Raw genomic sequence first — 24,587 nt, forward strand, 5'->3', positions numbered from 1 at the left:
CAATCCGCCCCCTTTTCCTAAAGCTTATGGCACCCCTGGATTTTACTTGTGGGTACAAATGTGAGCTTGCCAAAGCCTGCTATGCATTTTTATACCAGTCACTGTGGTGTGGTCAGACCAAGTCCTTTTCTTTGGTTCACTCCAGCTTCTGCTCTGGGATCAACCTTATTTTCAAACTTAAAATCAGTATATCATTTCAGAAAAGGAATCCCTTTAGATGTATAGTATGAATAAATGCCACAATTGATTTCCTTGCCAAAATCATTCTTCAATGACTAAAACTAATTGGGGAGGAGGAGGAAGGTGTGGGGCAGGTTCCTGGTCTATCTGATGATGAAACAGGCAACTGCTAACTGAGCCCATTCCAGGTACATACAGGTACAGAATACCAGTCATCTTGATGGTCTGTCTTTTGTTAACTCTAGTAATTAAGTCAGTAATCTGACCAAATCACATTTTTTCTTATTAAAAATGAGAAGGAATGCATGTTAATTTATCCCTTTCAAATGGAAAAGACTCTGTGAGGTGTGAGCGTGGTGACAGCAGGCACTTGTCATCGTTTCTTGTCGTCTCCTCGTTTTAAACTGTGACAGGTGCGATGGAGGAAACAGCAACATGGGAGCAGAAACTACAAATTTAGAGAAACAAAGGGGGAAAGGGAGGAAAGGGAAGGGCAGCTGTGGACCAGGCAGGGGCAGGACGGAGCCATGCGGGGCGCGGGGGTGTCGCACACAACACGAGCGCCCTGCTCGGCCGGGGCCCTCCGAGATGCCGCCGGGGCGCGGGCCGCGCGCGCTCAGGTAGAAGAGCTGAGGTTGTGTTTATTTTAAAACGCTACTTATCTTCCCCATATTATCAAAGCATGTGATTAAAATAATTGGCTCTTTGGCTATTATCTATATTGCAGTTTTCTGTGGAACTGTAGTTGAACATATTTTAAAAACAAGAAGATACTAAGCCAAAGAAATGCTATACTTTCTGTAAGCAGGTTCTCTCAGCGACTGGCTCTTTTATTTCCTTACTGTTGAACTTTCACTCGTGGGTTCTTGTTTGGGTGCCAGACGTGCCCCAAACGCGTTTGTCCCATTTAACGGGAGGTGCGTGCAGCCCTCGGACACAGTCTGGATCTGCCGAGGACAATTCCAGTTGTACGTGGGCTGAGCTGCTCTCGTGTGGTTCCTTGTCCGAGGCCTCCAACTGTATCTGTAAGTCAGATGAGATGAATGTAGGCCTATGAATACACATCAGTAAAAAAAAAAAAAATCATGCAAGTTCTTGATTATCCCATAATATTTACAAAAAAAAAAAAAAAAAAAAAAAAGGAGAATTGGTGCTAAATCCATGCTCATTCCAATTTCCAGCTAGGCACCAAGCCTGGACTTTATTATGGAGCAACTCTTGGCAAGAAACAGAGTTACAATCTGTGCATAAACAGGTGCTGATTCTGCCCCAGCTCCTGCACCTCAGGAGGAGAGGCGAGTGCCTGGGCCATGAGGGCAGCGTCTTCTTTAGCCCAGTGGGGCTGGATTTCTCTACCACTATCCAAAACCAGGAGTTTTCCCAAGTTTCTATTGCTTGTTGTGGGATAACCTCAAGAACTTGCAGCCTCCTGCTGCCTCTTATGGGAACACAACCTTCCAAGGCTCAAGGAAAACACAGCCCCTGCCGTCCATGCTGCCTGGTCGCCTCTGCAACAGGGTGCTGCCGGGGCAGCCTTTGTCCTCTTTGGGATCACAAGCCATGTGAGGAGTAAAATGTTCATGTCCTTTCCTCCAAAAGTGGACAATTTATTAGCTTTTGCCATTATTCCTACCTTTTTCCTCCCACAGGAGCTATTAAGCCCACTCAGCACCCAAAATAAGTCCTCAAAAGCAGTGGTGTGAAGGTCAGTTACCCTTAAGCGCAGCTGCCACAGTGAGTGACTTCTTCAAATTCTGCACCAACTACAAAGCAATTGCCAATACAAAACCACTGCCGGGCTGGGAGCGAGACACAGGGCAACATCGTTACTTGCAAATACTGGGTCGGGGGCAGCTTTCTTGCCATGCCAAGCACGTAGAAGTAGGGTATTTATTCTTCACAAGAAGCAGAGCAGTTAGTTAAATACCTTCTGGAAGGATATCACTTAAAACCTGAAACTGTAAACTGTATCACTCAACTGCACAACTGTAAATGGTACTACTGTAATTTTGTGATTTTTTTTTTCTTTCCCCAAACACTAATCATCCCAGGACATGCTCTATGCTGTATTTTTTTGGAATTCAGTGAACACATTTTTCTAAAGAAACTCCAAGCATGAACATTGGCACAAACCGCATGAAAAAGTTGCTTTTCTGTATTTCTGTGACATGTTGGTGCTGTCAGGTGATATCTTCCATATTTCTTGTCTGTATTTCCTTTACTTGCTACTACTTACCATAGTGTGGATTTTTTTTTTTTTTTTAGGCTTGATGTAGCTGTTTTTTTTAAAGCAGCACGTGATAATTAATTATGAGCTTTGCTTATGCTTTTTTGTTCATTCACGAGTATACAGCAGATGACACTAATGGAAAATCTGTGTTATTGTAAAGAAAACTTTTTTTTTTAAATGTAAAAATTCACATATACAGAATACACTGCAGACCACCCTGATCGTTTAAAGCAATGTCACACTCCAAATGACATCGGTTAAAACACCTGTCTTGGCCGTGCAGCTCGGTTCTCTCTCTCGTTATTATTTAGCGCAGCAGTTGTTGGCCTTACGCCGGACCGGCAGTGCCAGGAACGAAGCCCCAGAGCTGCTGCCCTTCCGCAGAGCGGCGGCCTGAGGTTTCTGCTGCCCTCTGGCTCGTGAATTATCATCTCCTCTCACGCCGAGAAGGGAAAGGAGCGTCAGGGTGGCCGCTCCTTCTGAGCGAGGCAGCCAACGAAGGCAGGGGCAGTTCTGTCCGAAACTCTCGTGCTCTGCAGTCTGTCGTCCTGGCTGAAACGGGACCGCTGGGCACCGCGCTCCGCGCCGCTGGAGCCCCCTGCTCCCAGGCAGGGGTTTTACTGGAGTTCCTGAAGCTCAAACTCACCGTCCCCCTCGTCTGCTTAGAGTTGTGTTTCATGACAGAGCGTGTCAGATAATCCCTTGTGCTTAAACTTTAACCAAAAAATAAAATAAATAAAAAAAAGGTACTTTAGTCTAAAGGTATGGTAATGTATTACTGTAATAAGGATCATGGTTTATGTGAACTCCATGCTGGTTTCCACCATGAACATTTAATCCCTGTAAACATACAATACTGTAGGTGGTTATTTAATACATATACATTTATATATATGTACACACACACAAAATTAAATGTTCAGATTTTTGCATAAATTGAGATTTTTTTAAATTTGAATATGAGCTTTGAGTACTTTATTTCACAAATAATATTTAAGAATACTTTCCTGGAGTGTTATGTTTCAGAATTCAACTATATTTGTGAAATTTAAGTTTAAAAGATGTAGCTAACATTGTTTTCTGATATCTACTGTAAATATTTGTAAAGAAATTCTTTTGTATATTTTTGTGAAAATGTAGTTCCCCAACAGATTCAAAAGATTTAATAAAAAAAAAGTGCATTTACGTTTCTGCTTAACATTGTCAATTATTATAACAACATTCACAACACCGGTGGTCACCTAGCGGGGTTACCTTGTTCAGTGCAAGTCCCAGCACCTTTGTCGAGTGAGATAGTTACAAACAACTGTGCCTTGTAGTCAGGGGTGCTGGAAAGAGCTCCAGGGCTTTTTCTCCCTGATACCAATGTAGTTATTATCTGCAACCACTCATTTTCATGTTGAGGAGTATTTAATTCAATAGCTTTTGAAAGAAATATATAATACAGTGGTTTTGCTTATTGTCTTCCACCAGTTGAGTGACTGTCACGTGTGCGTGAAGAGTTCACTCAGATGATGCCAGAGCATTAGTTCAGCTGTAGGCAGTGACACCAAGCACCTCAACAGGAACTGTTCCTAGTGCAAGCTGAATATAGAAATAAGCTGCCTAAGAGCTTCTGAGGATGCACTCGCTTCACCTACAGTTAAGCAAAGAAACGTTACCCACATAGAATACAAAACATGCTTCAAAAGTTTTTAATGGAATTTAAAGTAAAACTTTTCTTACACAGACATTTTCTTCTTACAATGTAAAAAAAAGTTAAAACTGCTCCAACTTACAAACTTGGAAAATTAGAGACATTTCAAGTAGGCAATCAACTTCATTTTTATGAAAACAATGTATATTAAAAGTTCAAAACGTGTGAATTTCTCCATCACACTCTTCCCATGGTGGTTAGTCTTCCTTGGGTTCCTCGGCCTTGTGTCCGAAGGAGGCAAATTTCAGTCCCAAGCTGTATCCTGGTTATTCACTGGGCAGAAGAGAAGAACAGCTGAGGTAAGCAACAGTCCTACCCTGCTGCAAAGATGATCTGAGAACTGAGCAAGGCCTTTCAGGTAGAATTAGGCTGAACGGTTAAGTGATGAGAGTATCTTGAAAACAGACCAATGACTAACTTGGACATTTTAGCTGTGTTAATTATGCATCTCTGAGCTAATTCTGAGGATACCCACAGCTCAATTTCAGTCAGTGTCTGTGCACTTCTAAAGAACAGGCCATTGATGGAGCTGTCAAATCCGAGGCAAATTTGAATTTTAAACATAATATCCTGCTCAAAATCTACACTTCCTACTGACCCTGCAGTGTTCCAAATACTGCAAGGCCAACTGGAAGATTTTCGTAACGAGCTTTTACAGAACATGTCTCGGTAGGTAGTTGCTGCCATTGTCATAAAGTGACAACCAGCAAAAGCAGCTTCCCCAAGCAGCGTCCAGCAAGCAGAAATAAAAATATGGTCAGGAAAACACACACACACACACACACACACACACACACACACGCGCCATTTGTGGTGTTAAACGTCAGCTTAATCTTTCAGCTTAGTTTAACAGCACATTCCTCCTAGAGCAGTCTTTTCAGAACCAATGACAGCAAAGATGGTAAAATAAATGGCCCTTGAAAACACACACTGTTCAGCACTGAGTAATTCCCACGAGATCCTCCTTGGGAAGTCAGGGAGAGGTGACAGGGAGCTGTTTTGCCAGAAACTCGCCTGGCCTCAACAGAGAATTCCTGATTCACAAACTCTTGCAGAAGCACCTGAGCATTTTGTAGGATAGGCAGCATGAATGCAAGGAAAGCCACGCAGAAGAACTGACACTGGATTTTCAGCTTCACTCACAACCCAGACCCCTGTTTTTTCCCTACGTCAGGAAACCAGCGGCTTGGCCGTACCCAGACTGCAGAACACTTATGTTTTTTCAGCATGGCATCATATTTGTAAATGTTTAGATTCTTAAAAAAAAAAAACCACAGTACAGAGACCTCTGTAAAAGAAAGCTGCCATCTAACAGGCATCTTCACCATTCTTATTGGTCAGACCATCACTTACTCCTATGAGAAAAACTACATTTGTGATTTACTTTCATTTGCAACTCAACTATTTTTAAGGCGAGAGCCTCTAAACCTAATCAATTAAAAAGGAAAAAAAAGAAAGATTTAAAAAAAAGATGATTTACCTCGTCTGAGCCCGAGTCCATTTCAAGGCATGGCGTGGAGGTACAGCAACAGTTGGATGGTAAAAAGTGCAGTCTGGTCTTGTACACTGAGTATTAAATCTGCAGTGCTGAAAAAGAAAGCATTTCAGAGAAGACTTCTCAAAGTTGGCCACACAAGGTCCTGCCCAAGCCAGCCCAGCATGTGCTACATCCACCTTACTCCCTCAGCCCCGAGAGGAAACAAATCCCAAATCAAACACTTGCAGTGTCACCATCAAGCTGCCCTTGCAAACACCCAGGGCCCCGAGGTACCTCATCTTCAGTCCATCACAACTGCTACCCCAGAACGTTTAACATCTGCAACACTTTTATAAAAATAAAGCCAAAATGCTTGACTACATCCTTTCTTTTTAGTCTATGTTTTTCCATACTCTGTTCTTGACCCACAGTTAGAAAGTGACAAATGAAAGCAAAAAAGTGTGAAACGCTAATAACATTTCCTGACTCAAAGTAACATATTTTAAGCATCTTTCTAGAAAAAGAAAGAGATAGGAGATGATTCTTACTTTTGGGTGGTAAAATGGACATTCCATTTTCTTACAAGCAGGAAAAAACTTGCACAAGGGACTACCGGAGGATACGGGTGGGGTGGGTAAGGGTGCTGAGAGGAAAAAAAGAGGCAAATGTTAAAATCTCTGTTCTCTTGCAAGGAATTAAGTCTTAACCCAAAGCTCTGCAAAAACACAGCAAGAATTTCACAGGGCCCCGAGTAGGAAGTATTTCAGTGTTCTACTGAGTACAGCAAGACCATCAGCAGCAGAGAACTACATTTGTGACTTACTTTCATTTGCAACTCAACTATTTTTAAGGTCAGAGCCTCTTGCTACAACAGGAATCCAATCTGAGGAACAAACCTGAGTGTATCTGCTCTGGCAACGTTGGCAAGGTCCTCTATCCTTCCAAGAGACTCCGTGCAACCCTGTGCTTTCCAAAGCCAAACCCTTTGGCTTTCCCTCATGTGAACGCCTACATAACCAGAGATTTTTCTGAGTTTTTGCAGTAATACTGGACTATTAACTGGACTTCCAAACGATACCAGCTTCTGTTTCCACCACCTTCACTATTTTCCCTTCTGTAAATTTATTTTTTTGAAGAACATAAAGGCCAGAGGTGCTCACCTGGTTTTGGAGCTGGGAGTGGGGCTCGCCGACTGGCGTGGGTGTAAGGGCACTCCGGCTTGGTGCATTTTGCATCGTATTTACAATTGGGATGGATGAACAAGCATTTATCAGCAAATTTGCAGTTAGGAAAGACTCTGAGAAAGGGGGGAAAAAAAAAAAAAACAATTATTTTATTCCTGCTGTATGTTGCATGTCCACACTGAGAGCAAAATGCCAAGAAGTTGCTGTGCTTGGAGAGCAGGCTGTCACACAACATTACACTATCACTGGGCCTATGTGTGCATGTGAGTTACTCTCACTGCAGGGCACCTGAGTGTGGTGGACTTGCCCTACACCCCTTTCCCTTTTGGAGAGTCTTTGCATACAATAAATAAGGGAACTTAGACTCTGCAGAGTTTGGTAGCTTGCAATAAGTGGCTTGCTAAGCAAGCAGCAGCAGAACTGTGAATTCAGACCTTTGCTAAGGGCAACTAGAAATTCCCTACATAATATGGCCCACTTACTGAGGAAAATGATATGTTCAACTTACGTATGTGTGATTTTAAAAGAAAATTCATACATCTGAGTAAATGAAGCCACTCAATCTCCTGACACCTATCTCTGCAGGTGTTTCTAATCTGTTGCTGCTTGTGGAAGAGAAAGCAAAGACACAGCACATGTTCCAGAGTCAGCCTCTGCTTTCAAATACAAGAAGTAGCATCTCAGTGAAGTTACACGTGCTCTAAAGAACTGTGGTATCAAGCAGAGAAGTGCTGTTATTTTAAGACCACTCCCATTCCCACATCCACAAGCAAAGCATAAAAACATCAGCCTGCATATTAAAACTAAGCTTTCTGCTGCAAGAGCACAGCTGTGAGCTCACTGCCTGTCAACCTGACTGCATTCTGCCACTTGACAGAAAACTGCAGTGCAATAACTTAGCTCTTCTCTTAGCTGTATCAGATGTAACCCCCTTGAAACACTCAAGGAAAGCTGTTCTGTCCCGTTGTGCCTGCTTTGGGCTACCACTCACTTGCAAGGCAGCGTGGGGTGGTGGAACACGCACTCGTCTCCGTTTTTACAGGCAGGCCAGTACTTGCAGCGCTCCAGCACCTTCTCCTTGGGCAGCACAGCCAGCTGCTCCAAGTCTGCTGCAGAGGGAGAGAAAAGAAAGCCCACACTGAGACCTTAGCGATGCCATGTGCAATATAGCATGAATATACAGCATAACTGAAATTTAAAAATTCAAGTTTTTCCCTTTTTTTCCCTATTTTTAGTCTAAATGTTGAAAAGCCTTTTTTTTTTTTTTTAAATAAAGTTCTCAGTAAAACTTTAGTAAAACCCTAGTACTTGAAAAAAAATTCAAGAACTAGAAAGTGGGACAAGCCATAACGTGAGCCTGAAAGCTGTCTTCAGTGATAAAAGATTCAACATTCACTGTGTACAAGTAAAATAATTCATTTTCTAAGCTTCTAAGAGACAGTGAAATGGATGAGATTTTGACTGAGCAAGACTAAGGAAACGGTCCTTTAACAGAGCCTCCATTACACTGTTCTGCTGGGCTATGTATTAATGGAATTCTGCTTTCTTTCTCTAAGATAATATAGTCTTCTGGAGGCAAAATTAAGAAAATAAAGTCAATGTGTACACTAATCACATACAATTTACTAGTAAGGGGGCATACCAAAAAGGAACTACTTGCATGTAATAACTACGGCAAATGTCTTTTAAAGTAATCTGATCTAGACCCTCAGAAAGGATTTTTTTAAAAATTCCAATCTGAAACCAGTATCTTCACAACTATGAGAACCTGGGACTTGGACTTTTCTAAAAATGACATTTTCTCAGATTACTGAGACATATTCTTACACCTTCACTGTACTCTTAGCTATGCAAATCTGCATTTGGCTTCTCAAAGCTCTCCAGGACTCCCAGACTCACTAGCGATACCTGCTGGAGCTTTATTCCATCCTCAGCCTCATTCAGTCATTCTTCTGCTTAAAGAATCTTCTAATTTAAAGAATAAAACACATCTTTTATTTGCTAAGAGTGGTCTATCCAGAATCCAACCACCACATTATGTTTGGTCCTGCTGGTTATGTTAATTACCATCAGGGCTCTCCAGCTGCCGGGTCACAATTTGCATCTGCTGCGCTCGAAGGCCTTTTAATCCTCTGCCTGTGCACATATTTGGGATAATTGGCTTTAATCCTTCAGTAATATCTTCCTCTTCCTGATCAGAAAGGTATCCTGGAGGACTGGGCACACCATCCAGCGTCACTATGAACTTGGGACTAGCAGGTTTCTCTGGCTGCGCAAGCTGTTCTCTGCCAAACAAAAAAAAAAAAAAAGAGTTTTTGACTCAAAAGGTCCAAGTAAAAGTGATCAGGAACACAAACACAGCAGCACAAATTAATCTTCCACGAAGACAGATAATTTACTTCAATTAACAGTTTGTCTTTTGGGCTCTCTGAAGCACTAATAAGTAGAGCATACAACAGCATCCAGCAGATTTCATAGCTTCAGTTCAGTTTGTTGCATTCTGCTCAGATGGATCCAGAAGCTCGTTTACAGACAAAGTTTAACGAAGGAAAATGATTTACCTGTTACGAATTTACAGCTTTGAGACAAAAAAGGGGATGTAAATATTGGTCCCAGAATCAGGAACCTTTCAAGAACACAGCAGCAGGTGCTTCCTCAGAAACACTGAGCATGATGAAACGGGGGGTATAAAGGTTTATAGGGCTGGGAAGGGACACTTGAAATACTGATGAGGAGCAACTTCCATGCTCAGCCAGACTGAAAGAACAAACTAGCCGGGTGCCCTGTGCCTGCTGGTAGCCAGAGGGGATAAAATAGGGAGCGTAAAAGCAGAGGACACATACAGGATATAGTCGCCAAACACTTTTCCACTGTCCCACCCATTTCACCTGAAGGGCTTCCTGAGCAGAATGTGGTTTTAAACACACTCTAGGGGTCTCATCTTTGATAAACAGTGATTATATAAACTTTGTTTCTCTACAAAATCAAGCCAAAAGCAATTATGGTTCATAATGCTGCTAAAAATAGACAGAAATGAAACATAAAGAAAGCAAACAAATACGAACAACCAAAAAGAGTCCTACAAGTCAAAAGCAGATTTATGTGAATGCAAAAATTCAGCACTCCCCAGTGGCAGGAAGCTTCCCATTTTGCTCAGGAAAATGAAAGCTGCAAATATCCACGATGGAATGAGAAAGCACAACAGCCTACACTGATCAGCCTCACGGCACTGCCTGGAGTAGTTGGTACCCTGCCAGGTAAGGTGCACACACATCGATCAAAGCATTCTGCAGCAGGAACTATGACGGCATGAAAAGCACAAAGAAGATTACACTCTGCTGGTCACTCGTTTGAGGAAATTACAACAACCCCAAGCCATCATTTGCAGCTGACGGGAACTCTAAACTTCCCTTGGTCAAGCTCTAGAGTAAATAGCCTTAAGTGACTTGTCTCACACACTGTTTGCTGGCTCACGGGCTCGGAGCTCCCCAGGGAGTGGTTTTCCTGGGGAAAATTCCTTTCACTGGTTTCCTCCAACACTCCCATGAGAGCTCAAACAAGCCTCTCCATTCTCAACAGTGACCTGACGGGCATTTCATAACAAAGGTATCTCAAAGTCAAAGAGGTATGAAGCTAGATTATACGACCATATAGCACAAACATATATATGCTTCTATCCAGTTCCTCTGCTTTCTTAAAAATCAGAGACCTACTCTAACCACAGCTGCCCTTGGGAACTACTTTCAGCCTGGAAGGTTTTCTCACTTTTTTCCCCTGGCCCTCTCCACTCTCCATCCTCCATGGGGTCACATATCCTGCCTAGACTCACCCAGCACAGAAATGCAGGACGACCCCATTTAGAGCACAGACAAGCACTCTCACTAATAAAAGATTCCCTTTATGACAGCAAGTAGGGGCTCTTGAAATTTTTAGCATAAAAAACAAAGCATCTTTTTACCGCGTCTGTATTAGACGTCCTGAGAGTGCTCGTATTGTCTCTGTGGCCCTCTTTCCCAATTGCTGATTCTGTGGCATTATTTCCTCAGATAACTTGGGCTTCTTCAGGATAAATGACCTAGTATCCGTATGGACCACAGATTCTGTGTCATAGTAATCTGAATTGGAGAAAAATTACACAGAAAAAAATAAAAGAAAAAATGATCACATAATTGTACTCCAACTTCAGCATATTTCTGAATATTAAGACTATACAGCTGATGGTCTAACTTTCTTCTGTTATTATCAGTCACTCACAATAAACAGTTTTACTTCCTCTCTTATTCCACAAGAGATCATCAACAGAAGCCACTGGCCCTATCAGGCCTCGCCAGGCAACTCTGTTCCTGGATCACCTGTGCTGAAACAGCCTGTAAAGGGATCCACACACACGCACACAAAACCTCTCAGGCTTTGAGTACCTGCTACTGATGCAATGCTTCATTTCTTAGACAGAAAAACGCTAAAAATCAGTATAATTAAAAGGAAATCATATTTTAACTACTAGGAGTCAATTTGAGAACTATTTTTTTTTTTTTTTAAAAAAAGAAAAGAAGAATAAAAGATACGAGACTTAACCTTGAGCCACTTGCAAAGTATCTTCAATCACAGGGTCAATCTGGAGCCGAGAAGAGAGCTCCTTTTGTTCAGCTCCTAAAAAATCCAGGAGTTAGGAGCTTACTTTACTGAATCTTAAAGAAACTACAGATTGAAGAACTGAAGCATACTCCCCTAATTCTCTTGAGGAAATAAATAAATACATCACCACCCCTCACATACGTCTAAAAGAAAAGACAATTCTTGCTATCACCGACCCCTTTCTCATTGTTTCAGAAACTGTAACAAGTTTTATCCAGCAGGATGGCACAGAAAAATCCAAATATTAAAAGAATTTAGTCTTTCCCATAATCATCATTCAGTATAGACTAGGTCTGTGGGTGCAAGAACTGAAAAAGTTCAAATTCTTCTAACACCTTCAGATGTGTTAACTACTTCAAGGAACATACATACACATGGAAAACAGCTACACTACCAGGAACCACTATAGTATAGGCAAGAGAAGTGAAACAAATCAGAATAGCACTGTTCTGTATTTGACTTACTGTTACAGTCTAAAAATATTTACATATTTTAATTTGTGTGGTTAAGTGGGTTGATTTCTGTGGATTAATTTCAAAAGATCCCCCCCAAACTATTTTCTGTACCTGTAATCAGACAGAAAAAGCTTCTTCATACATATTCCACATAAATTGTTAAATCATTTTGTGACAACAAAACTCCAGCTAGGGCAACATGAAAGGTAAGAGACTGAGAACAGTCCCTTTTGTTTTAACAGCAAGTGTTTACCTTTCCTTGACACTGACAGCAAGTCTAGGTAACCAAGACTTTACTCCAGTCCATTTTAACTCTTCAATCTTACTACTTTATGAGAGTAAAATAGGTTTATTCTTGCAGAAGCACTTTTTTAATGTATATGACTACATAATTATTATTGTTATTATTTCTATACAGGTATAAGTTTGTAATGCACAAACTGCGTTTCTTTATAGCATAACCATGCTGAAAGGAATACTTGGCTGTTTTTAAATAATAATGCTCTTTGGAGTTTTATACAAAGCAGAAAGAAAACTTGATTTTCACACAGTTATCCTAATATCCACTTACATAAAGTAAAGGAAAACACTGAAGCTATTTGTTTGATAACAGTATACTGGAAAATATCTTTTAATAATATCATTCACTGCAAAATGCCCCAAATATCTGCAGTTTGACTCTCTCGCAGAAGCTTTCTGACTGATTTTCTCCCAAGAGATATCAAGCATGCGATGGATGAGGAAAAGAAACTCCACTTCAATATAAATGGATAGATTTGCTTATTGATCAGTTCTGCAAAATTATTCTTTCGTGATATGCCAGGATGCTAAGCAATCCTCTGGTCCCTGAGTGGCTAATCTGAGTTATCCATTTATCATATTGACATGTCTCACCACACACTCATGTTTCAGAAAGACTCTTGGCTTTCTGTTTGTTCCCACATGAAACTTGATGTCAATTCGAACATTAAAAACATTTTATCTGGGATATTCCTTTCTTTTTTTTTTTTTTTTTTTCCCTATGAGATGCTTAAAAAGAGAGAGCAGCTAACAAAGATGCACTTGATTAGCTCAGATATTAGATGTTCAAGCCAGGCTGTCCAATGCATTCCTTCCTTCCCTCTAGTGCACCCCAGTGAAATTTCAGTCCATACAGTACTCTGGTAAAGCATGTGTGAAGAACTGCTCAGCCTGCTGTAAAATGATGTTCCTAGGTATAAATTCTTAAAGAACGTTATCAAATGACCTTGAATTCGTTCAATTGTCTGTTCCTTTGGCTCTTCTACTTGAAGCTGAGAACTCAGAGCAGGAAGTCTGCTTTGCACATGGATTACTTGTAACTGAGATTCTTCTGGGGCAAATCGAGTTCTCGGTGCAACTGGAACAGTCTGTTTCTGTGGAGCTTTATTTAAAGAAACAATGGTAAAACATTTTAGTACTACCCAATCACTCAACAGCAATATCTTTGTATATGATCCTAAAATAACTTGGAATAAATTCAAAGCAAAACACCGCCCTAGGTATTTCTATCTACCTGTGAAATACACAGTGTAAAAGTGGGCGTGCACAGAGCACTCCACGAACTGCACCGCAGAGCATCCGCCTGCGAGGCCAAGCTCAGCCCTTCTCCGAAAGCTGAAATGCAGCATGAAAACAAGGAGACTGACAGCAGCAAAGCATTCGTTCATCCACCTCCTCACAGCATTAATTAAGTGAAAACTGGATTCTTCTGTGATGTCAAAATCACTTTTCTTTCTACTTTTTCATCTCGACAACTATGGATTATCAAGGTGTGCTTCTAATACATGTGATGCCAGCTAATCTATGCTAAGGTGACTTGCAAACTGAATACAAAGCTTGATGACAACAGCACAGCATTTGGGGACAGCAGGAGGAAACAGCTTTGCCTGTTCTTTTGCCAAGACCATTAAAACTGCTTGTGAAGAGCTCATCAATCCATTTCCTGGCTGGGTATCACACCTGCACTACTGACTTACTAACTACTGACACACCTGACTATTAGCACAGAGCTAAAAGATGCAGCTCAGTACTGGATGTATCATTCAAGATCTTTTTGTTTTGTTGTTTTGTTAAAAACAAGATCAATAAAAATCAACAAGATATGAAATATTATCCCTAAAGAGGAAGGGCCTACAATTTTTCAGATAAAATTCTCATATCATCTTTCTGGTGAAACAAAGTTGTGCTTTCTGTTTTTTTCTAATCAAAATCTTCTTATGGTGGTAAGTTAAACTGTACAAGACTACGGCTGTCACAAATCAACAGTTTTAATTTATTTTAAAATTTTCAGGCTATGTCCCACTTTGTGCAATACTGCTGCACGCGCAGGAAAGAGCTTCCTGCATCCCCTCAAAGCTCTTCCCTTCCCCACGTTGCTGCTTTTCCTATTGTAAGCTCATTTTTCATTGCAGAACCAGATCAGAACTCAGGAACATTAAAGCTCCTATTTCTTCTCTTTACAGAAACTCCTCATTCTGCTTCCCATCTAGATTGAAGGTGAGCTCTTAAAGTTTGGGAAGCTCTCGTGCTATCCATTATGAATGAAGAAGCTTAATAAGGTTCTTTTTATGGTTCATTTACTGTACAGAATATATTTTGTAAATCAAGCGGTTCAACAATTATTCACAATTCTTAACTTATTTGTCCTTCAATGTTAAGGTTGACAAAGATCTTTACAACCCCTTTCACACATTTTTTCTGTTTCACAGCCAGCCCACTCGACACCCAATTTCCAGCATGCAAGGACATGTCCCCAGCACAACGGCCTTTGAACACAGAAATCTCCCATCGCATTTGTCATGCTCCTACTTGGCTCTACTCATCACCACCAATGCAACTTTGTCGTATACACGGATCTACCAGAGGGAAGACACTGACCATGACTCCTTTGTAAATATGGTAACGTAGAAGGAAGTCAGGTCTCTGTTACAGTCAGCTTGTAGGTTTTTGAGAGACAGTGGGACAGATTCTGAATTGCTTTCACTCTTGCATCAGATGGCACTAAAACAGGTAAGTCATGGTCTAGGTAATTTAGTGAATACTCTTCCCCAGCAATTTGCAATATTTCATGCTGACAACGCTATTTATTAATATCCAATTGTATGAAAGCTACAGTTTTCACAGATTCCCAGCTGGAACTGCCCTTTTTCAGGGGAAGTCTTTACTAGCTAAGGAAACTGAATTTTGGAACTGTTCAGTTGCAGTATGAGCTGCAACTCAACACATAAAACTATAGTCACAAGGTCACTGCTTATAGAGTATACAGGTTGAATACCATTAGCTTGCTATTTGTTGTTTATTATTTTATCATTAGCCTGGTTTTTGTTGCTTGGTATTTTGTACTTTCATTACCTCTTTGCTTTCTTGCTGTTTGGCCTTCCTCCTCCATGCCAGGAAGGAAGGAAGGGAGTGCAGAAAGGGGAAGAAAAGCTCCAACCACCTCCCTAATATTGGCCACTCTTACACAAACAACTATTGACATTTTGGTGCTGCCATTTTCTCTATATACTTTGGGGACCTATCACTTTAATTAGTATGTTTTAAGGACATTTCCTCCCTGGTTTATGCTTTTGTAATCTATTGCAGGTTTTAAAATGTACACAGGACATGCAAAAGCCATTAAGTATACTGCTGACATTCACTATTTTGCTTTGTTCTCTCTCCAGGCACATTCAGCTCAGATCTATAAAACAGGGCTTGGAAACAGCCTAGCACAAATAAAGACAATGCTGGTTACCTGTAGAGTAATTGGTTGTTTTTGTAACTGATTCTTGTGCTTCAGAGATTGCTTTCAGTATTAAATTTTTATTGGCCTGTTTGGAAGGTGGTAGTGAAGGTCTAAGGGAGATGGAAAAACAATTAGTTGCACAAGAACTGCAACAGCCATTGCATCCATGTTAAACATGGATACTTTGACGCGTTAAACAGAGATAAGCACAACACTGATAAACTCAGCACCTCAGAATTCACTCTAGGTATGTTTTCAGCCTTTTCATCCATCTTTGAGTGGATTTGAGTGGATCCACCAAATGCTCTCAAAAATGGAAGTCCAGAAGCATGTTTCCACGGGGCAGCTGAAGCTGCTATAAAAGCCATGCTGCACCCAAAGGCAAAACGGAGCCTTTCTGCTGCCCACACGTCTGCCCGCACGTTCCTGATGCCACCTCTGCATCCACACTAGCAACCACGTGGCTGTCCCAGGCAGCAAGATCTGCCTGAAAACTGAATCCCTCTCTCAAGACAGACAGATTTATATTATATAATATATATATATAATTAGTTAGATAGAAAGCTTCCTGTTTCTCTCTGAGCATCAACAACTAGGAAATTCAAGTCAGACATGCTACAGGGCTGAAAATAAATTCAATAATATGTATTAGCATCAAACAAATCTAATGATCTGATGTTCTCTGTGCTGAGCTAGCACAGGAGATCAGAATTGCCTCTTCTGTGGTTTAAATGTTTTTCCTCTTATTACTGAAACACAGATATAAATCATGAACGAACCTTCACTGACAGAGGTCAGGAAAAAGAAATTCAAGTCTTTTGTAAAGTTAATATAGTCTTACGGAATACAACAACATAAAGAAGTTTATTAAAAATAAATAAATAACAAAAAAAAGTATTTCACTAATTTCTTAGCTTATATTACAGTAATAGAGACTGCAATGGCATAAAAAGGCAAGTGCAGGAAAGAGAATCATCTTTGTCTGCTTTACCTTATCAGACACAATTGGTTTGTAGACTATTCCTGAAGTAAAAGCAAAGTAACCAAAAGGCTATCAAAGTTATGAAACTAAATTATGTGGGCTGAGGTACTTCAACTTTCAACATTGGACTTATCCCAGAGAATCTAAAATTTCACAGTCAATTACTGCATGTGCACAATATTAAAATCAGGTTATAAAATTAGTGAAAAAAGGTGGTATAAGCCGATATCTCACATGCAGAAGTGTGAGACAATGCGGAGTACAAAACAAAAGAAAAATAACACAGAAACAAAAGGGTTACTGTTTTTTTTTCCCCCCTTAATTTCTCAGGAATTGCAAGCAATATTTACCAGCTGTCACATTCAAGGCTTTTGTTCATTATATTCATTCTGGAAATCAGGCAAAATGACAGAGATTTTAAGTACCTTCTTTCTGGCTTTGCAGGTACCGACACACTGCTGGAAATGCCTCCTATTCGCAAACTGTAGTCTTCCTCCTCCTCCTCTTCTTCCCCATCATTACAGAACTTTTTCACTTTGACTACTGAGCTTACAACAGGCAACCTTCTCTTCCTGGAGCTTTCTTCCTACAATCAACAGAGCAACCAAACCAATCCATTTAACATGAGACATGCAATAATCCACAATTAAAATACTGCAATTCTACTTAAAGCCAGAAGGTGGAGAAGTTCATTCAAAGTGCATGAACGGTACTGCATTGTCCACAGAAACAAAACAGTTGCAGAGCAATTTCATTTTTCTCTCTCTCCACTGTAGCACCTCTAGCTTTAGTTGCAAAGATCAGTATCTAGAAAGCTGACATACTTCAAAGGATTTAGCTATGGAGAGCCAGACTGGTCCAGCTGAAGAGTGTGCCATACTCCTGCTTTCATACAGCCAAACACCACCATCCTTCAAGAAAATAGTAGTGACAAATGCAGATGATGAACTGCATGGAAGCACTAAAGAAGGAATGTACCTTGATACATTCCCTCTTTGGGAACCATCAAGCAACACCGAACCATGCTGGAGTTCAATACAGTATCTGGACATCAGAGCCGAACAATTATAGAGTCCCTCCAAGAAGAAGGGACAAATATCCCTAAGAGCAGTAGTGAGCTACACTGATACAGCAGGTATACATGGTAAAACAAGCAAACAAATTCCACTAATGGCTATTAAAAAAAAAAAAAAGCCACAAGAACTTGTCTAGAAGTTGTCTGTTAATAAAACAGTAATCAAAGAAAATTACAAGAAAGAGAAAACACAAGCGTCATTTGACAGTCATTTATGTGCAGCCTTAAACAAATCACTATATTCTCATGTCCTTGTTAGCTCATTAAAAAAAAAAATGAATATCACTACCTTTTGTATAAAATTATGTAAAGAAGCAGCAAAGATAGAATCCACTCAGAATAGAAGGCAGATAAAACTTCTCTATCGTTACAGTATTAACAGCCATAACAATCTTCACGTCTTTCTCAAAAGCTCTTAACTGATGCGTAGGAATAGTCTCAGAACTATTAGATGAGACTATAAATCTGCCCAGATTATCCTAGCCTCTAAAGAAAGTAGGACAGCAATCACATTTGAGGTTGCTTCGATTCCAAAGAGTTCTTAAATCTAAGAGTTTACAGTGTAGTAATAGTCCTAGCAAGCAGCAGTATCACCAAAATTGAGACAGATACACAGTACCCAAAAAAAAAAACCCACACACCAAAAAACCCAACGCCTCAAAACAACAGATTTACAGAATTCCACGCAAAGCTGAAAATCTATATATCCTAATGGAAGACTATACAATTCCATAGAGAACAAAATGATAATTTCTTAAGAGCATCTTTCCAATATGCTAATAACTCCAATTAGCCCAACTCAGTATGGCCTCAAGACATAGATGATAATTAAGGAATCAGCAACCTGTGAAGTGTTAAACTAAGCATTTGTTTTGATCAGTTTACTCAAGGGGTGAAATTCCAAACCTAATGGTATCAGTCACAGAAATCCTTTGATTTCTCCAAAGCAAAGATCTAACTTGAAAAGTATATAACAAGTTTGGTGTCTAGCAAGTATGAAACACAGCAATGCTCAGATGATACTAACCTCACAGCCTACTTTATCAGCACACAGTTTGGAGGTGGGTCTGTAACTCTCTGCTAAGCTGCCAAATGCCTCTGCATTGCACATCTGGACTGTGTCCAAAGACCGGCAGCTCTGTCCATCTAACTGCCGGCCCCCCTGTAAGCTGCCCTGTTGGGACAACCTGTGCACGTGCCCATCCGAACTCCTGCTCGCTGGTGGTCGGTAGATTTCAGCAGTAGGACGAGCAGAGCCATAAGTTACAGTTACAATAGGTTTCTTCCGGGACAAAGGGTTCTCCTGCACAAAGTTCAGATCATCGTCAATTAGATCATCTGGCTCAGGTTTGATGTCGATGACAGCTTCAGAGGGTGACAATTCCCTTAAAGGCTTCACTGTAGATGTCAAGCGGGATGCAGAACCATCTTCACAAGACTGCCTGATAAAATAAGAGATTGTGAACTAGTACCTAACTTGCAAATAAACTTTAGGAAAATAAGAACTTCCCTCTAAACAAAGCCAGCACAGAGCACCTGAAGATACTGCTGTCTGTACAGATCTAACATGTTCGACCTATATTCTCATTAATTTATTAATTCAATTACGATTAAGCACATCTGTTGCTAAAATTCAATGAAATTTCGGACTTTGTGTTTTATGCAAATTGTAGCAACATTTTACTTCCTAAAACTATTCTGATCTTGCCAAGTAACAAAACTATTCTGATCTGTTCAAGTAGCTGTGCTCTTCAGTACAACTATCCCAACCACAGAGCCCCTAAAGTCTGAATCCCTGTCACTAAACCAGCCTTACCGTGACGTGTTTCTCTGTTCCTGTGAGCTAGTCGAAACTCTAGAGTCATTTCTTTCAGCCCGACTGCTAGAAACTGCAAGAGGTGGCAGGATATCCTCACGCCTCTTCTCATCACTCACACATGAGCTGCTTTTGCTGGAAGGAAGGTTGCTCTCAAAGATATTAGATTCGGAAGATTTTACACTAGTTGTTTCTGTGGACACAGGTACCTTTTGCTTTACATCAGAGTATAGCAACAAAGCTTTTGCAATACATTTAACTAAGAAATTACAAGTAAGGCATTGTCCCACCCAAAAAACACAACACACTGAAACTTACTTCAGCTCAACACATAAGAACCTTTCCAAAATAATTTGCTTCTGAAATAAAGGTCAAAGCAATTTTCTAAAGAGTCAGGGCCCAAAAAGACCACACAAATTCAAAACGAACAAATGTCTTAAGTCTAAAGTTAAGATCTTTTCTGAAACTCACTAGACCTGCAAGACTACACAGAAGTGATGCACATATCAACTTACACTCAAATCATTTTCTTACTTACCAGTAGTCACAGATCGCAGCTTATCTAAAACACCATGGAGCCTGAAAGAAGGAAAGAAGAGAACAATGCACAAGAGAAAAAGGAAAAATCTTCCAGAATTACATTTTTCTTCACATATAACAAGCATCTTTATCTAAGACTTCACTTTCAATCATTGACATATAACTGAACTAAAAAATGAGTGGCTTAAGTGTCTCATCTCTCGTGCGTCAACTTTCCACGTGCAGGTAGGGCATTCATCACATGATCTGTTTTTGGCATTTAGCTGATTTTGATCACTAAAGCCAATGCTAAGTGCTACATCCTGGTCCTACACTCAATGAAGTGACTCAAGCATCTCCAAAATGAGTGATTTCAGAACCTCAGTTAGAAGCCAAAAGTATAGATGCGAGTTTTACTTCACATATGAAGCTTTTAGTTTTACAGCAAATAGTTAAAATAATTCTAAATTCAAGCATAACAAATTTACATTCATGGCACATAATATACTCAGGAATAATGAACTCTGAACACAGGAAAAAATCTCTGTGATACGCTGAAAGCAGACAACATTTTGAGAAGTAGTAAATCTGTTGTTTGTCTGTACAAAATGCATCAAGCTGAAGCAATACACATTCTTGGAAAAAAACCCAGAAGGTTACAATATATCACTGTTTAAAAAACTACAATTTACAAATCTACAAATACTATAAATAAAAAATGCACATCCTAGTTGAAATCCAAATGTAATTTCAAGTATGTTCACAGTGTAGGCTGAATAATACAATGGAGTTTAGAAACAAAATGAGCTCCTAAAAGCTTTGTCAGCTGCATTCTGCTGACGTGACTGCTACTGCTACTTCTCCACACTGAGCTAAGGAAATGAGTGACCTGACACTTGGTTCAGAGTAAGAAGTGCTGGCCACCCAGCAGGAGTATCGGGTCCACTGCAGTGGAACTTCTGCTAGGAGACGTTGCTGATGATTTAGTTTAGCCACAGACCCAATGCCTAAAAATATAAAAATCCTGAATTGCCTTTAAAATAAGAAAAACAAAGACAACTCCCAGCTACAATGCTATGTGACATTATTCTCACCTCTCCTCTTATAGCTTACTGAATATGTCATCTAGACTTCTTTCTCAGTGTCCTTCTAATCAATACCTATTTCATTGTCTGATAGAGCAGTCTGCAATTAAACCTGTATTTATCGACAGATGAGAATATTGAATTGAGACATTAAAAGACTCTTATTGTGGAAATTTAAAAAGATAACATCAAAACAAGCAAGGAATGCAACTGTTACATATAACTGATATCCATTTATAAGTTCAAACAAACAAGCCCTTCCAGTCCCTTCCCTGTTGAAATTCTTCTCTTTTTTTCTAATAAAGTTTTAGTTTTTAATTATAAAGCCATAAAATCTTTTTCTTCCTATTATTTTTAAGTGTGCACTGGGATTCAGCTGAAATCCTAACAGTGCAGTAACTTTAACAACTTATTAAGCCTCACTCATTTGTCCAACTGCTTTCCCAAAACCACAGTCAGAAAGACAACTCCATGACTTATTGATAGAGTGAATGTCCACATTTTTGATTAGGCAGGCCACAGGAACAAAGAACACAGAAACCCGAGTACTTCAATGAAAAAGAAAGGAGAGGAGGGTTAATTGCATTCTCCCTTCTTATATTTTGACAAATGCCAAGAAAAACATCAAACTTTGAAAGCAGACTCAAATTTATGTCCATGCAAGTAACAATGTCACAGGAAAAAAACATCAGTTTAAACAGTTAACATAGCAAACTGTAATATTTACAACTTGTTTTCACTTTTTGTCAATTTTTATGTTTTAACTAACATTCAACTTCTAAAATGTTTCTCTTCTGATATTTAACTGCACAAAAGTTCCTTATAACTAAAAGGAACTTGATTAACTATGTAGAAGGTATGTTACAAGTGAACATAGCCAAGCAGTAAACTGCAAAGAAGGCAAACTGAAAAACTAGGGGAAAAAAATGTAATATATTGAATCTATGCAATTCAAAATAACGTTCCTTAAAACTGTCTTATGTGAAAAACTCAGAAATAAGGTTAACTTAAGAAAATATAAAAAAATATAAAAAAATATAAAAAATATAATCAGAAAAACGCTGGAGTGATCTAATATCTGTTTGAATACTCCGTTCAAGTATTTTAAAATCTAGACTTTATTAACCTAGTAACTTAAAGGTTAATACTATAAGGCAAATTCAGTATTAGAAAATGCCTGAGAATGCTGCAGTAGCTATATCTCTTATGTAGCACAGGAGAAATCAATCCACTGCTGTCAGAAGCCTGGAAAATAATTCATCTTTTGCTAATTTTTCCTCCTCCAAGTAATTCTGGAGTTCTAGTTTAGTTTTGTAGAGCTGGGTGGTGGTGACAAAAACAGTCTGAGAGGTGGGAATATCTAAGCATCTGGTGCTAAGCCTTGTCAAAAACGGATACACACAATTAGATTCACTGGTCATCTGTCCCGATATAATTATTCCTATATAAAAGAGTAGTCTGAAGCACTATTAGCAAGAAAGCAATTAAGTTAAAAAAAAAAAAAAGTTAATATTTGACTGCAGTGAATTCCTGCACTCACAGTGGGTTTTGCACAATTTTTTTTTTTTATTTTTATTTTTTTTGCCCTCAGTTACCTCAGCATTTCACACAATTGGATCTCAGAGGAAAATATAAGCCCTCCAATCCTTCATCAGTTAATTACCACTGCAAAGGCTTAACTACTGACAGACTAAAAGTAATTTATTTATTAGAGCTGCGTAGCAGAAAGCTTTAAGATTAAGGTAAATAACAATGAAAGGATAAGTAACTTCTTACATTCTCAAGTTTAATTTATAGAAATCAGATCAGGTTATTGGCAAGAAGTATGACAAGGAGCTCACAAACATACCATACAGTAAATCTGACAGTATTGTTTCCAAGGAAAAGGGAAAGGTCCTCTGTCATCTGCTCCTGGCTCTTCTTATTGGCCACCATAACCATAATATAATCAGGGAGCTCTTCATCTAATAGAAAGAGAAACAGGCATCTGTATTACTTTTGAAAAAGCTCACTAAAATATGTTGCTTTAAAGTATAATAAAACATATACCAAACAGAACTTCAAGCAAGCGATCACCTTTTTTTTTTTTCAGTAGACAAGGATGAAGAAATGACCAAGTCTTCCATTTCCCCCAAGGATCAATAAAAGTTTCAGTTATAAGTGCTGAATAAAGACAGTCAACTTCACAAATGCACAAACAAGGCAAATGCAAAGTAAATGCAAATAAATAACCACCCTCCCAAAGAACAACACAAAAGAAAGCTAAAAAACAAGCACAATTTCACACACACTGAAGAATCTGCTGCCATTGCAGGCCTGCTAACATTGGCTGGGTCTCCCAACAGGATCAGAAATGCAGCTGCTGATAGCCCAGCATTAACAAGTTATGACTTTAGGAAAGTTGGTATTTAAGGGTTTTATATTGAATTAGCTGCTACTACTAGGTACCCTGAACTACATTAACTGAAAAGTTGCCCCAAATACCTCAGTCAAGAGAAAAACAAAGTAAAAAGAGGACAAAAATTTGGGAATAGTGGTTAAAAGTGAGGGGCCATGGAACGTCATAGTTAGAGATAAAGAACACAGAGAAATTTAAAGTTCAAAAGCTCACTGAGAGGAAAACACAGATATTGTAGGATGATCTTGGGAAGTGCATTCTAAATACAGGAAACACCAAGAAAATTAAAGCACAGGAGAGGAAGGAGTCACAGCTGGAATCACAGATTACAAGTATTCTTTTTACTAGCACCTTGGCATTAGAGATAATAAAGTATTTTAAGACATGGGGAAGAAAAGCATTGAAAAAAATCAAGGCCTAAGAAGCTGAAACCAGGATTGGCAGTAACATTTAGAGGCACTGAGCCACTTCACTGTTTGTTTTTTTCCAATTCCCTTGCCACCATTTCTCCTTGAAAGAAGAGTCTGTGAACTCCCCTGGCTGTTTCCCTTTAATCCTGTTTATCATCAATGCCCACCTACTCTTTTCCTCCTTCACTTGGACCATCCGTATTTTGTGAATAAAAGTCTTTTCTCTTTCAGAGCAGCCCAGCACTTCAGAAAATTCATCGCATGCGTGAGGTTCCTTCACAGCTGCAGTGCAGTTAATAACAAATTAATGTCAACATAAAGAACGACACCAACCAGGTAGTGGTTTCCTGTCCATATAATGAATCTAAAAAGGACGGCTAAGTGAGAAAACTTACCTACATAAGCCCCCAGCTCCTGCAGCTTTCCTTTTATAGCACCCTAAAAAGATAATAAAAGAGCATTTAAGCACGCAGTAACAAAGCCCCCCTAACTGCAGGGCTGTAGCAGGCGCATTTGGCAGGTTTTCTTGCTGAGGCCGTGACAGGTTGGGCTCAACACAGCGTGTTTCTCCCGTTCACCGTTTCAGCGCTGCGGAGGCGGCCCCGCCAGCGCCACGTTCCCGCGTTAGGGGCCGCCGGGCCCGGGCCGCACGATGCGCGGCCGCCCGGCCGAGGCCTGCGCGCCCGCTCGGCGGTCG

The 24,587-nt window shown here is 39.8% G+C and overlaps 1 protein-coding gene across 3 annotated transcripts; it reads right to left on the reverse strand.

The window, feature by feature from the left end:
* Window positions 1–4,090: 4,090 nt before the first annotated feature.
* Window positions 4,091–24,322, reverse strand: ZC3H14 (zinc finger CCCH-type containing 14). 3 transcript variants are annotated; one of them, XM_026044691.1, is made up of 16 exons: window positions 24,286–24,322; window positions 22,932–23,046; window positions 20,017–20,057; window positions 19,479–19,671; window positions 18,690–19,104; window positions 17,013–17,173; window positions 15,615–15,715; window positions 13,104–13,259; window positions 11,343–11,417; window positions 10,726–10,882; window positions 8,835–9,052; window positions 7,759–7,876; window positions 6,744–6,880; window positions 6,132–6,226; window positions 5,587–5,693; window positions 4,091–4,379 (listed from the first exon to the last, which is right to left on the reverse strand). In XM_026044691.1, the coding sequence occupies exons 2-16, from the start codon at window positions 23,021–23,023 to the stop codon at window positions 4,373–4,375; spliced, it is 2,073 nt and encodes a 690-aa protein (XP_025900476.1). In that variant the 5' UTR covers window positions 23,024–23,046; window positions 24,286–24,322; the 3' UTR covers window positions 4,091–4,372. The 3 variants fall into 3 exon arrangements, with proteins under 3 accessions (XP_025900476.1, XP_025900477.1, XP_025900478.1); XM_026044692.1 differs by having other exon boundaries at window positions 4,191–4,379; window positions 7,759–7,873; XM_026044693.1 differs by lacking the exon at window positions 13,104–13,259 and having other exon boundaries at window positions 4,191–4,379.
* Between the last annotated feature and the right edge of the window lie 265 nt (window positions 24,323–24,587).

Source organism: Nothoprocta perdicaria, unplaced genomic scaffold (assembly GCF_003342845.1).
Source record: "Nothoprocta perdicaria isolate Ctin4 unplaced genomic scaffold, notPer1 scaffold_379, whole genome shotgun sequence".
Classification (NCBI taxonomy): domain Eukaryota; kingdom Metazoa; phylum Chordata; class Aves; order Tinamiformes; family Tinamidae; genus Nothoprocta; species Nothoprocta perdicaria.

Coding starts and splice junctions, on each gene's coding strand:
- ZC3H14 (XM_026044691.1), bottom strand. CDS start 23,023: ATGGTTATGGTGGCCAATAAGAAGAGCCAGGAGCAGATGACAGAGGAC. Junction 20,058..22,931: donor ACTGTCAGATTTACTGTATG/GTATGTTTGTGA, acceptor TCCTTCTTTCAG/GCTCCATGGTGTTTTAGATA. Junction 5,694..6,131: donor GTCCATTTTACCACCCAAAA/GTAAGAATCATC, acceptor TTTCTTTTTCAG/CACTGCAGATTTAATACTCA.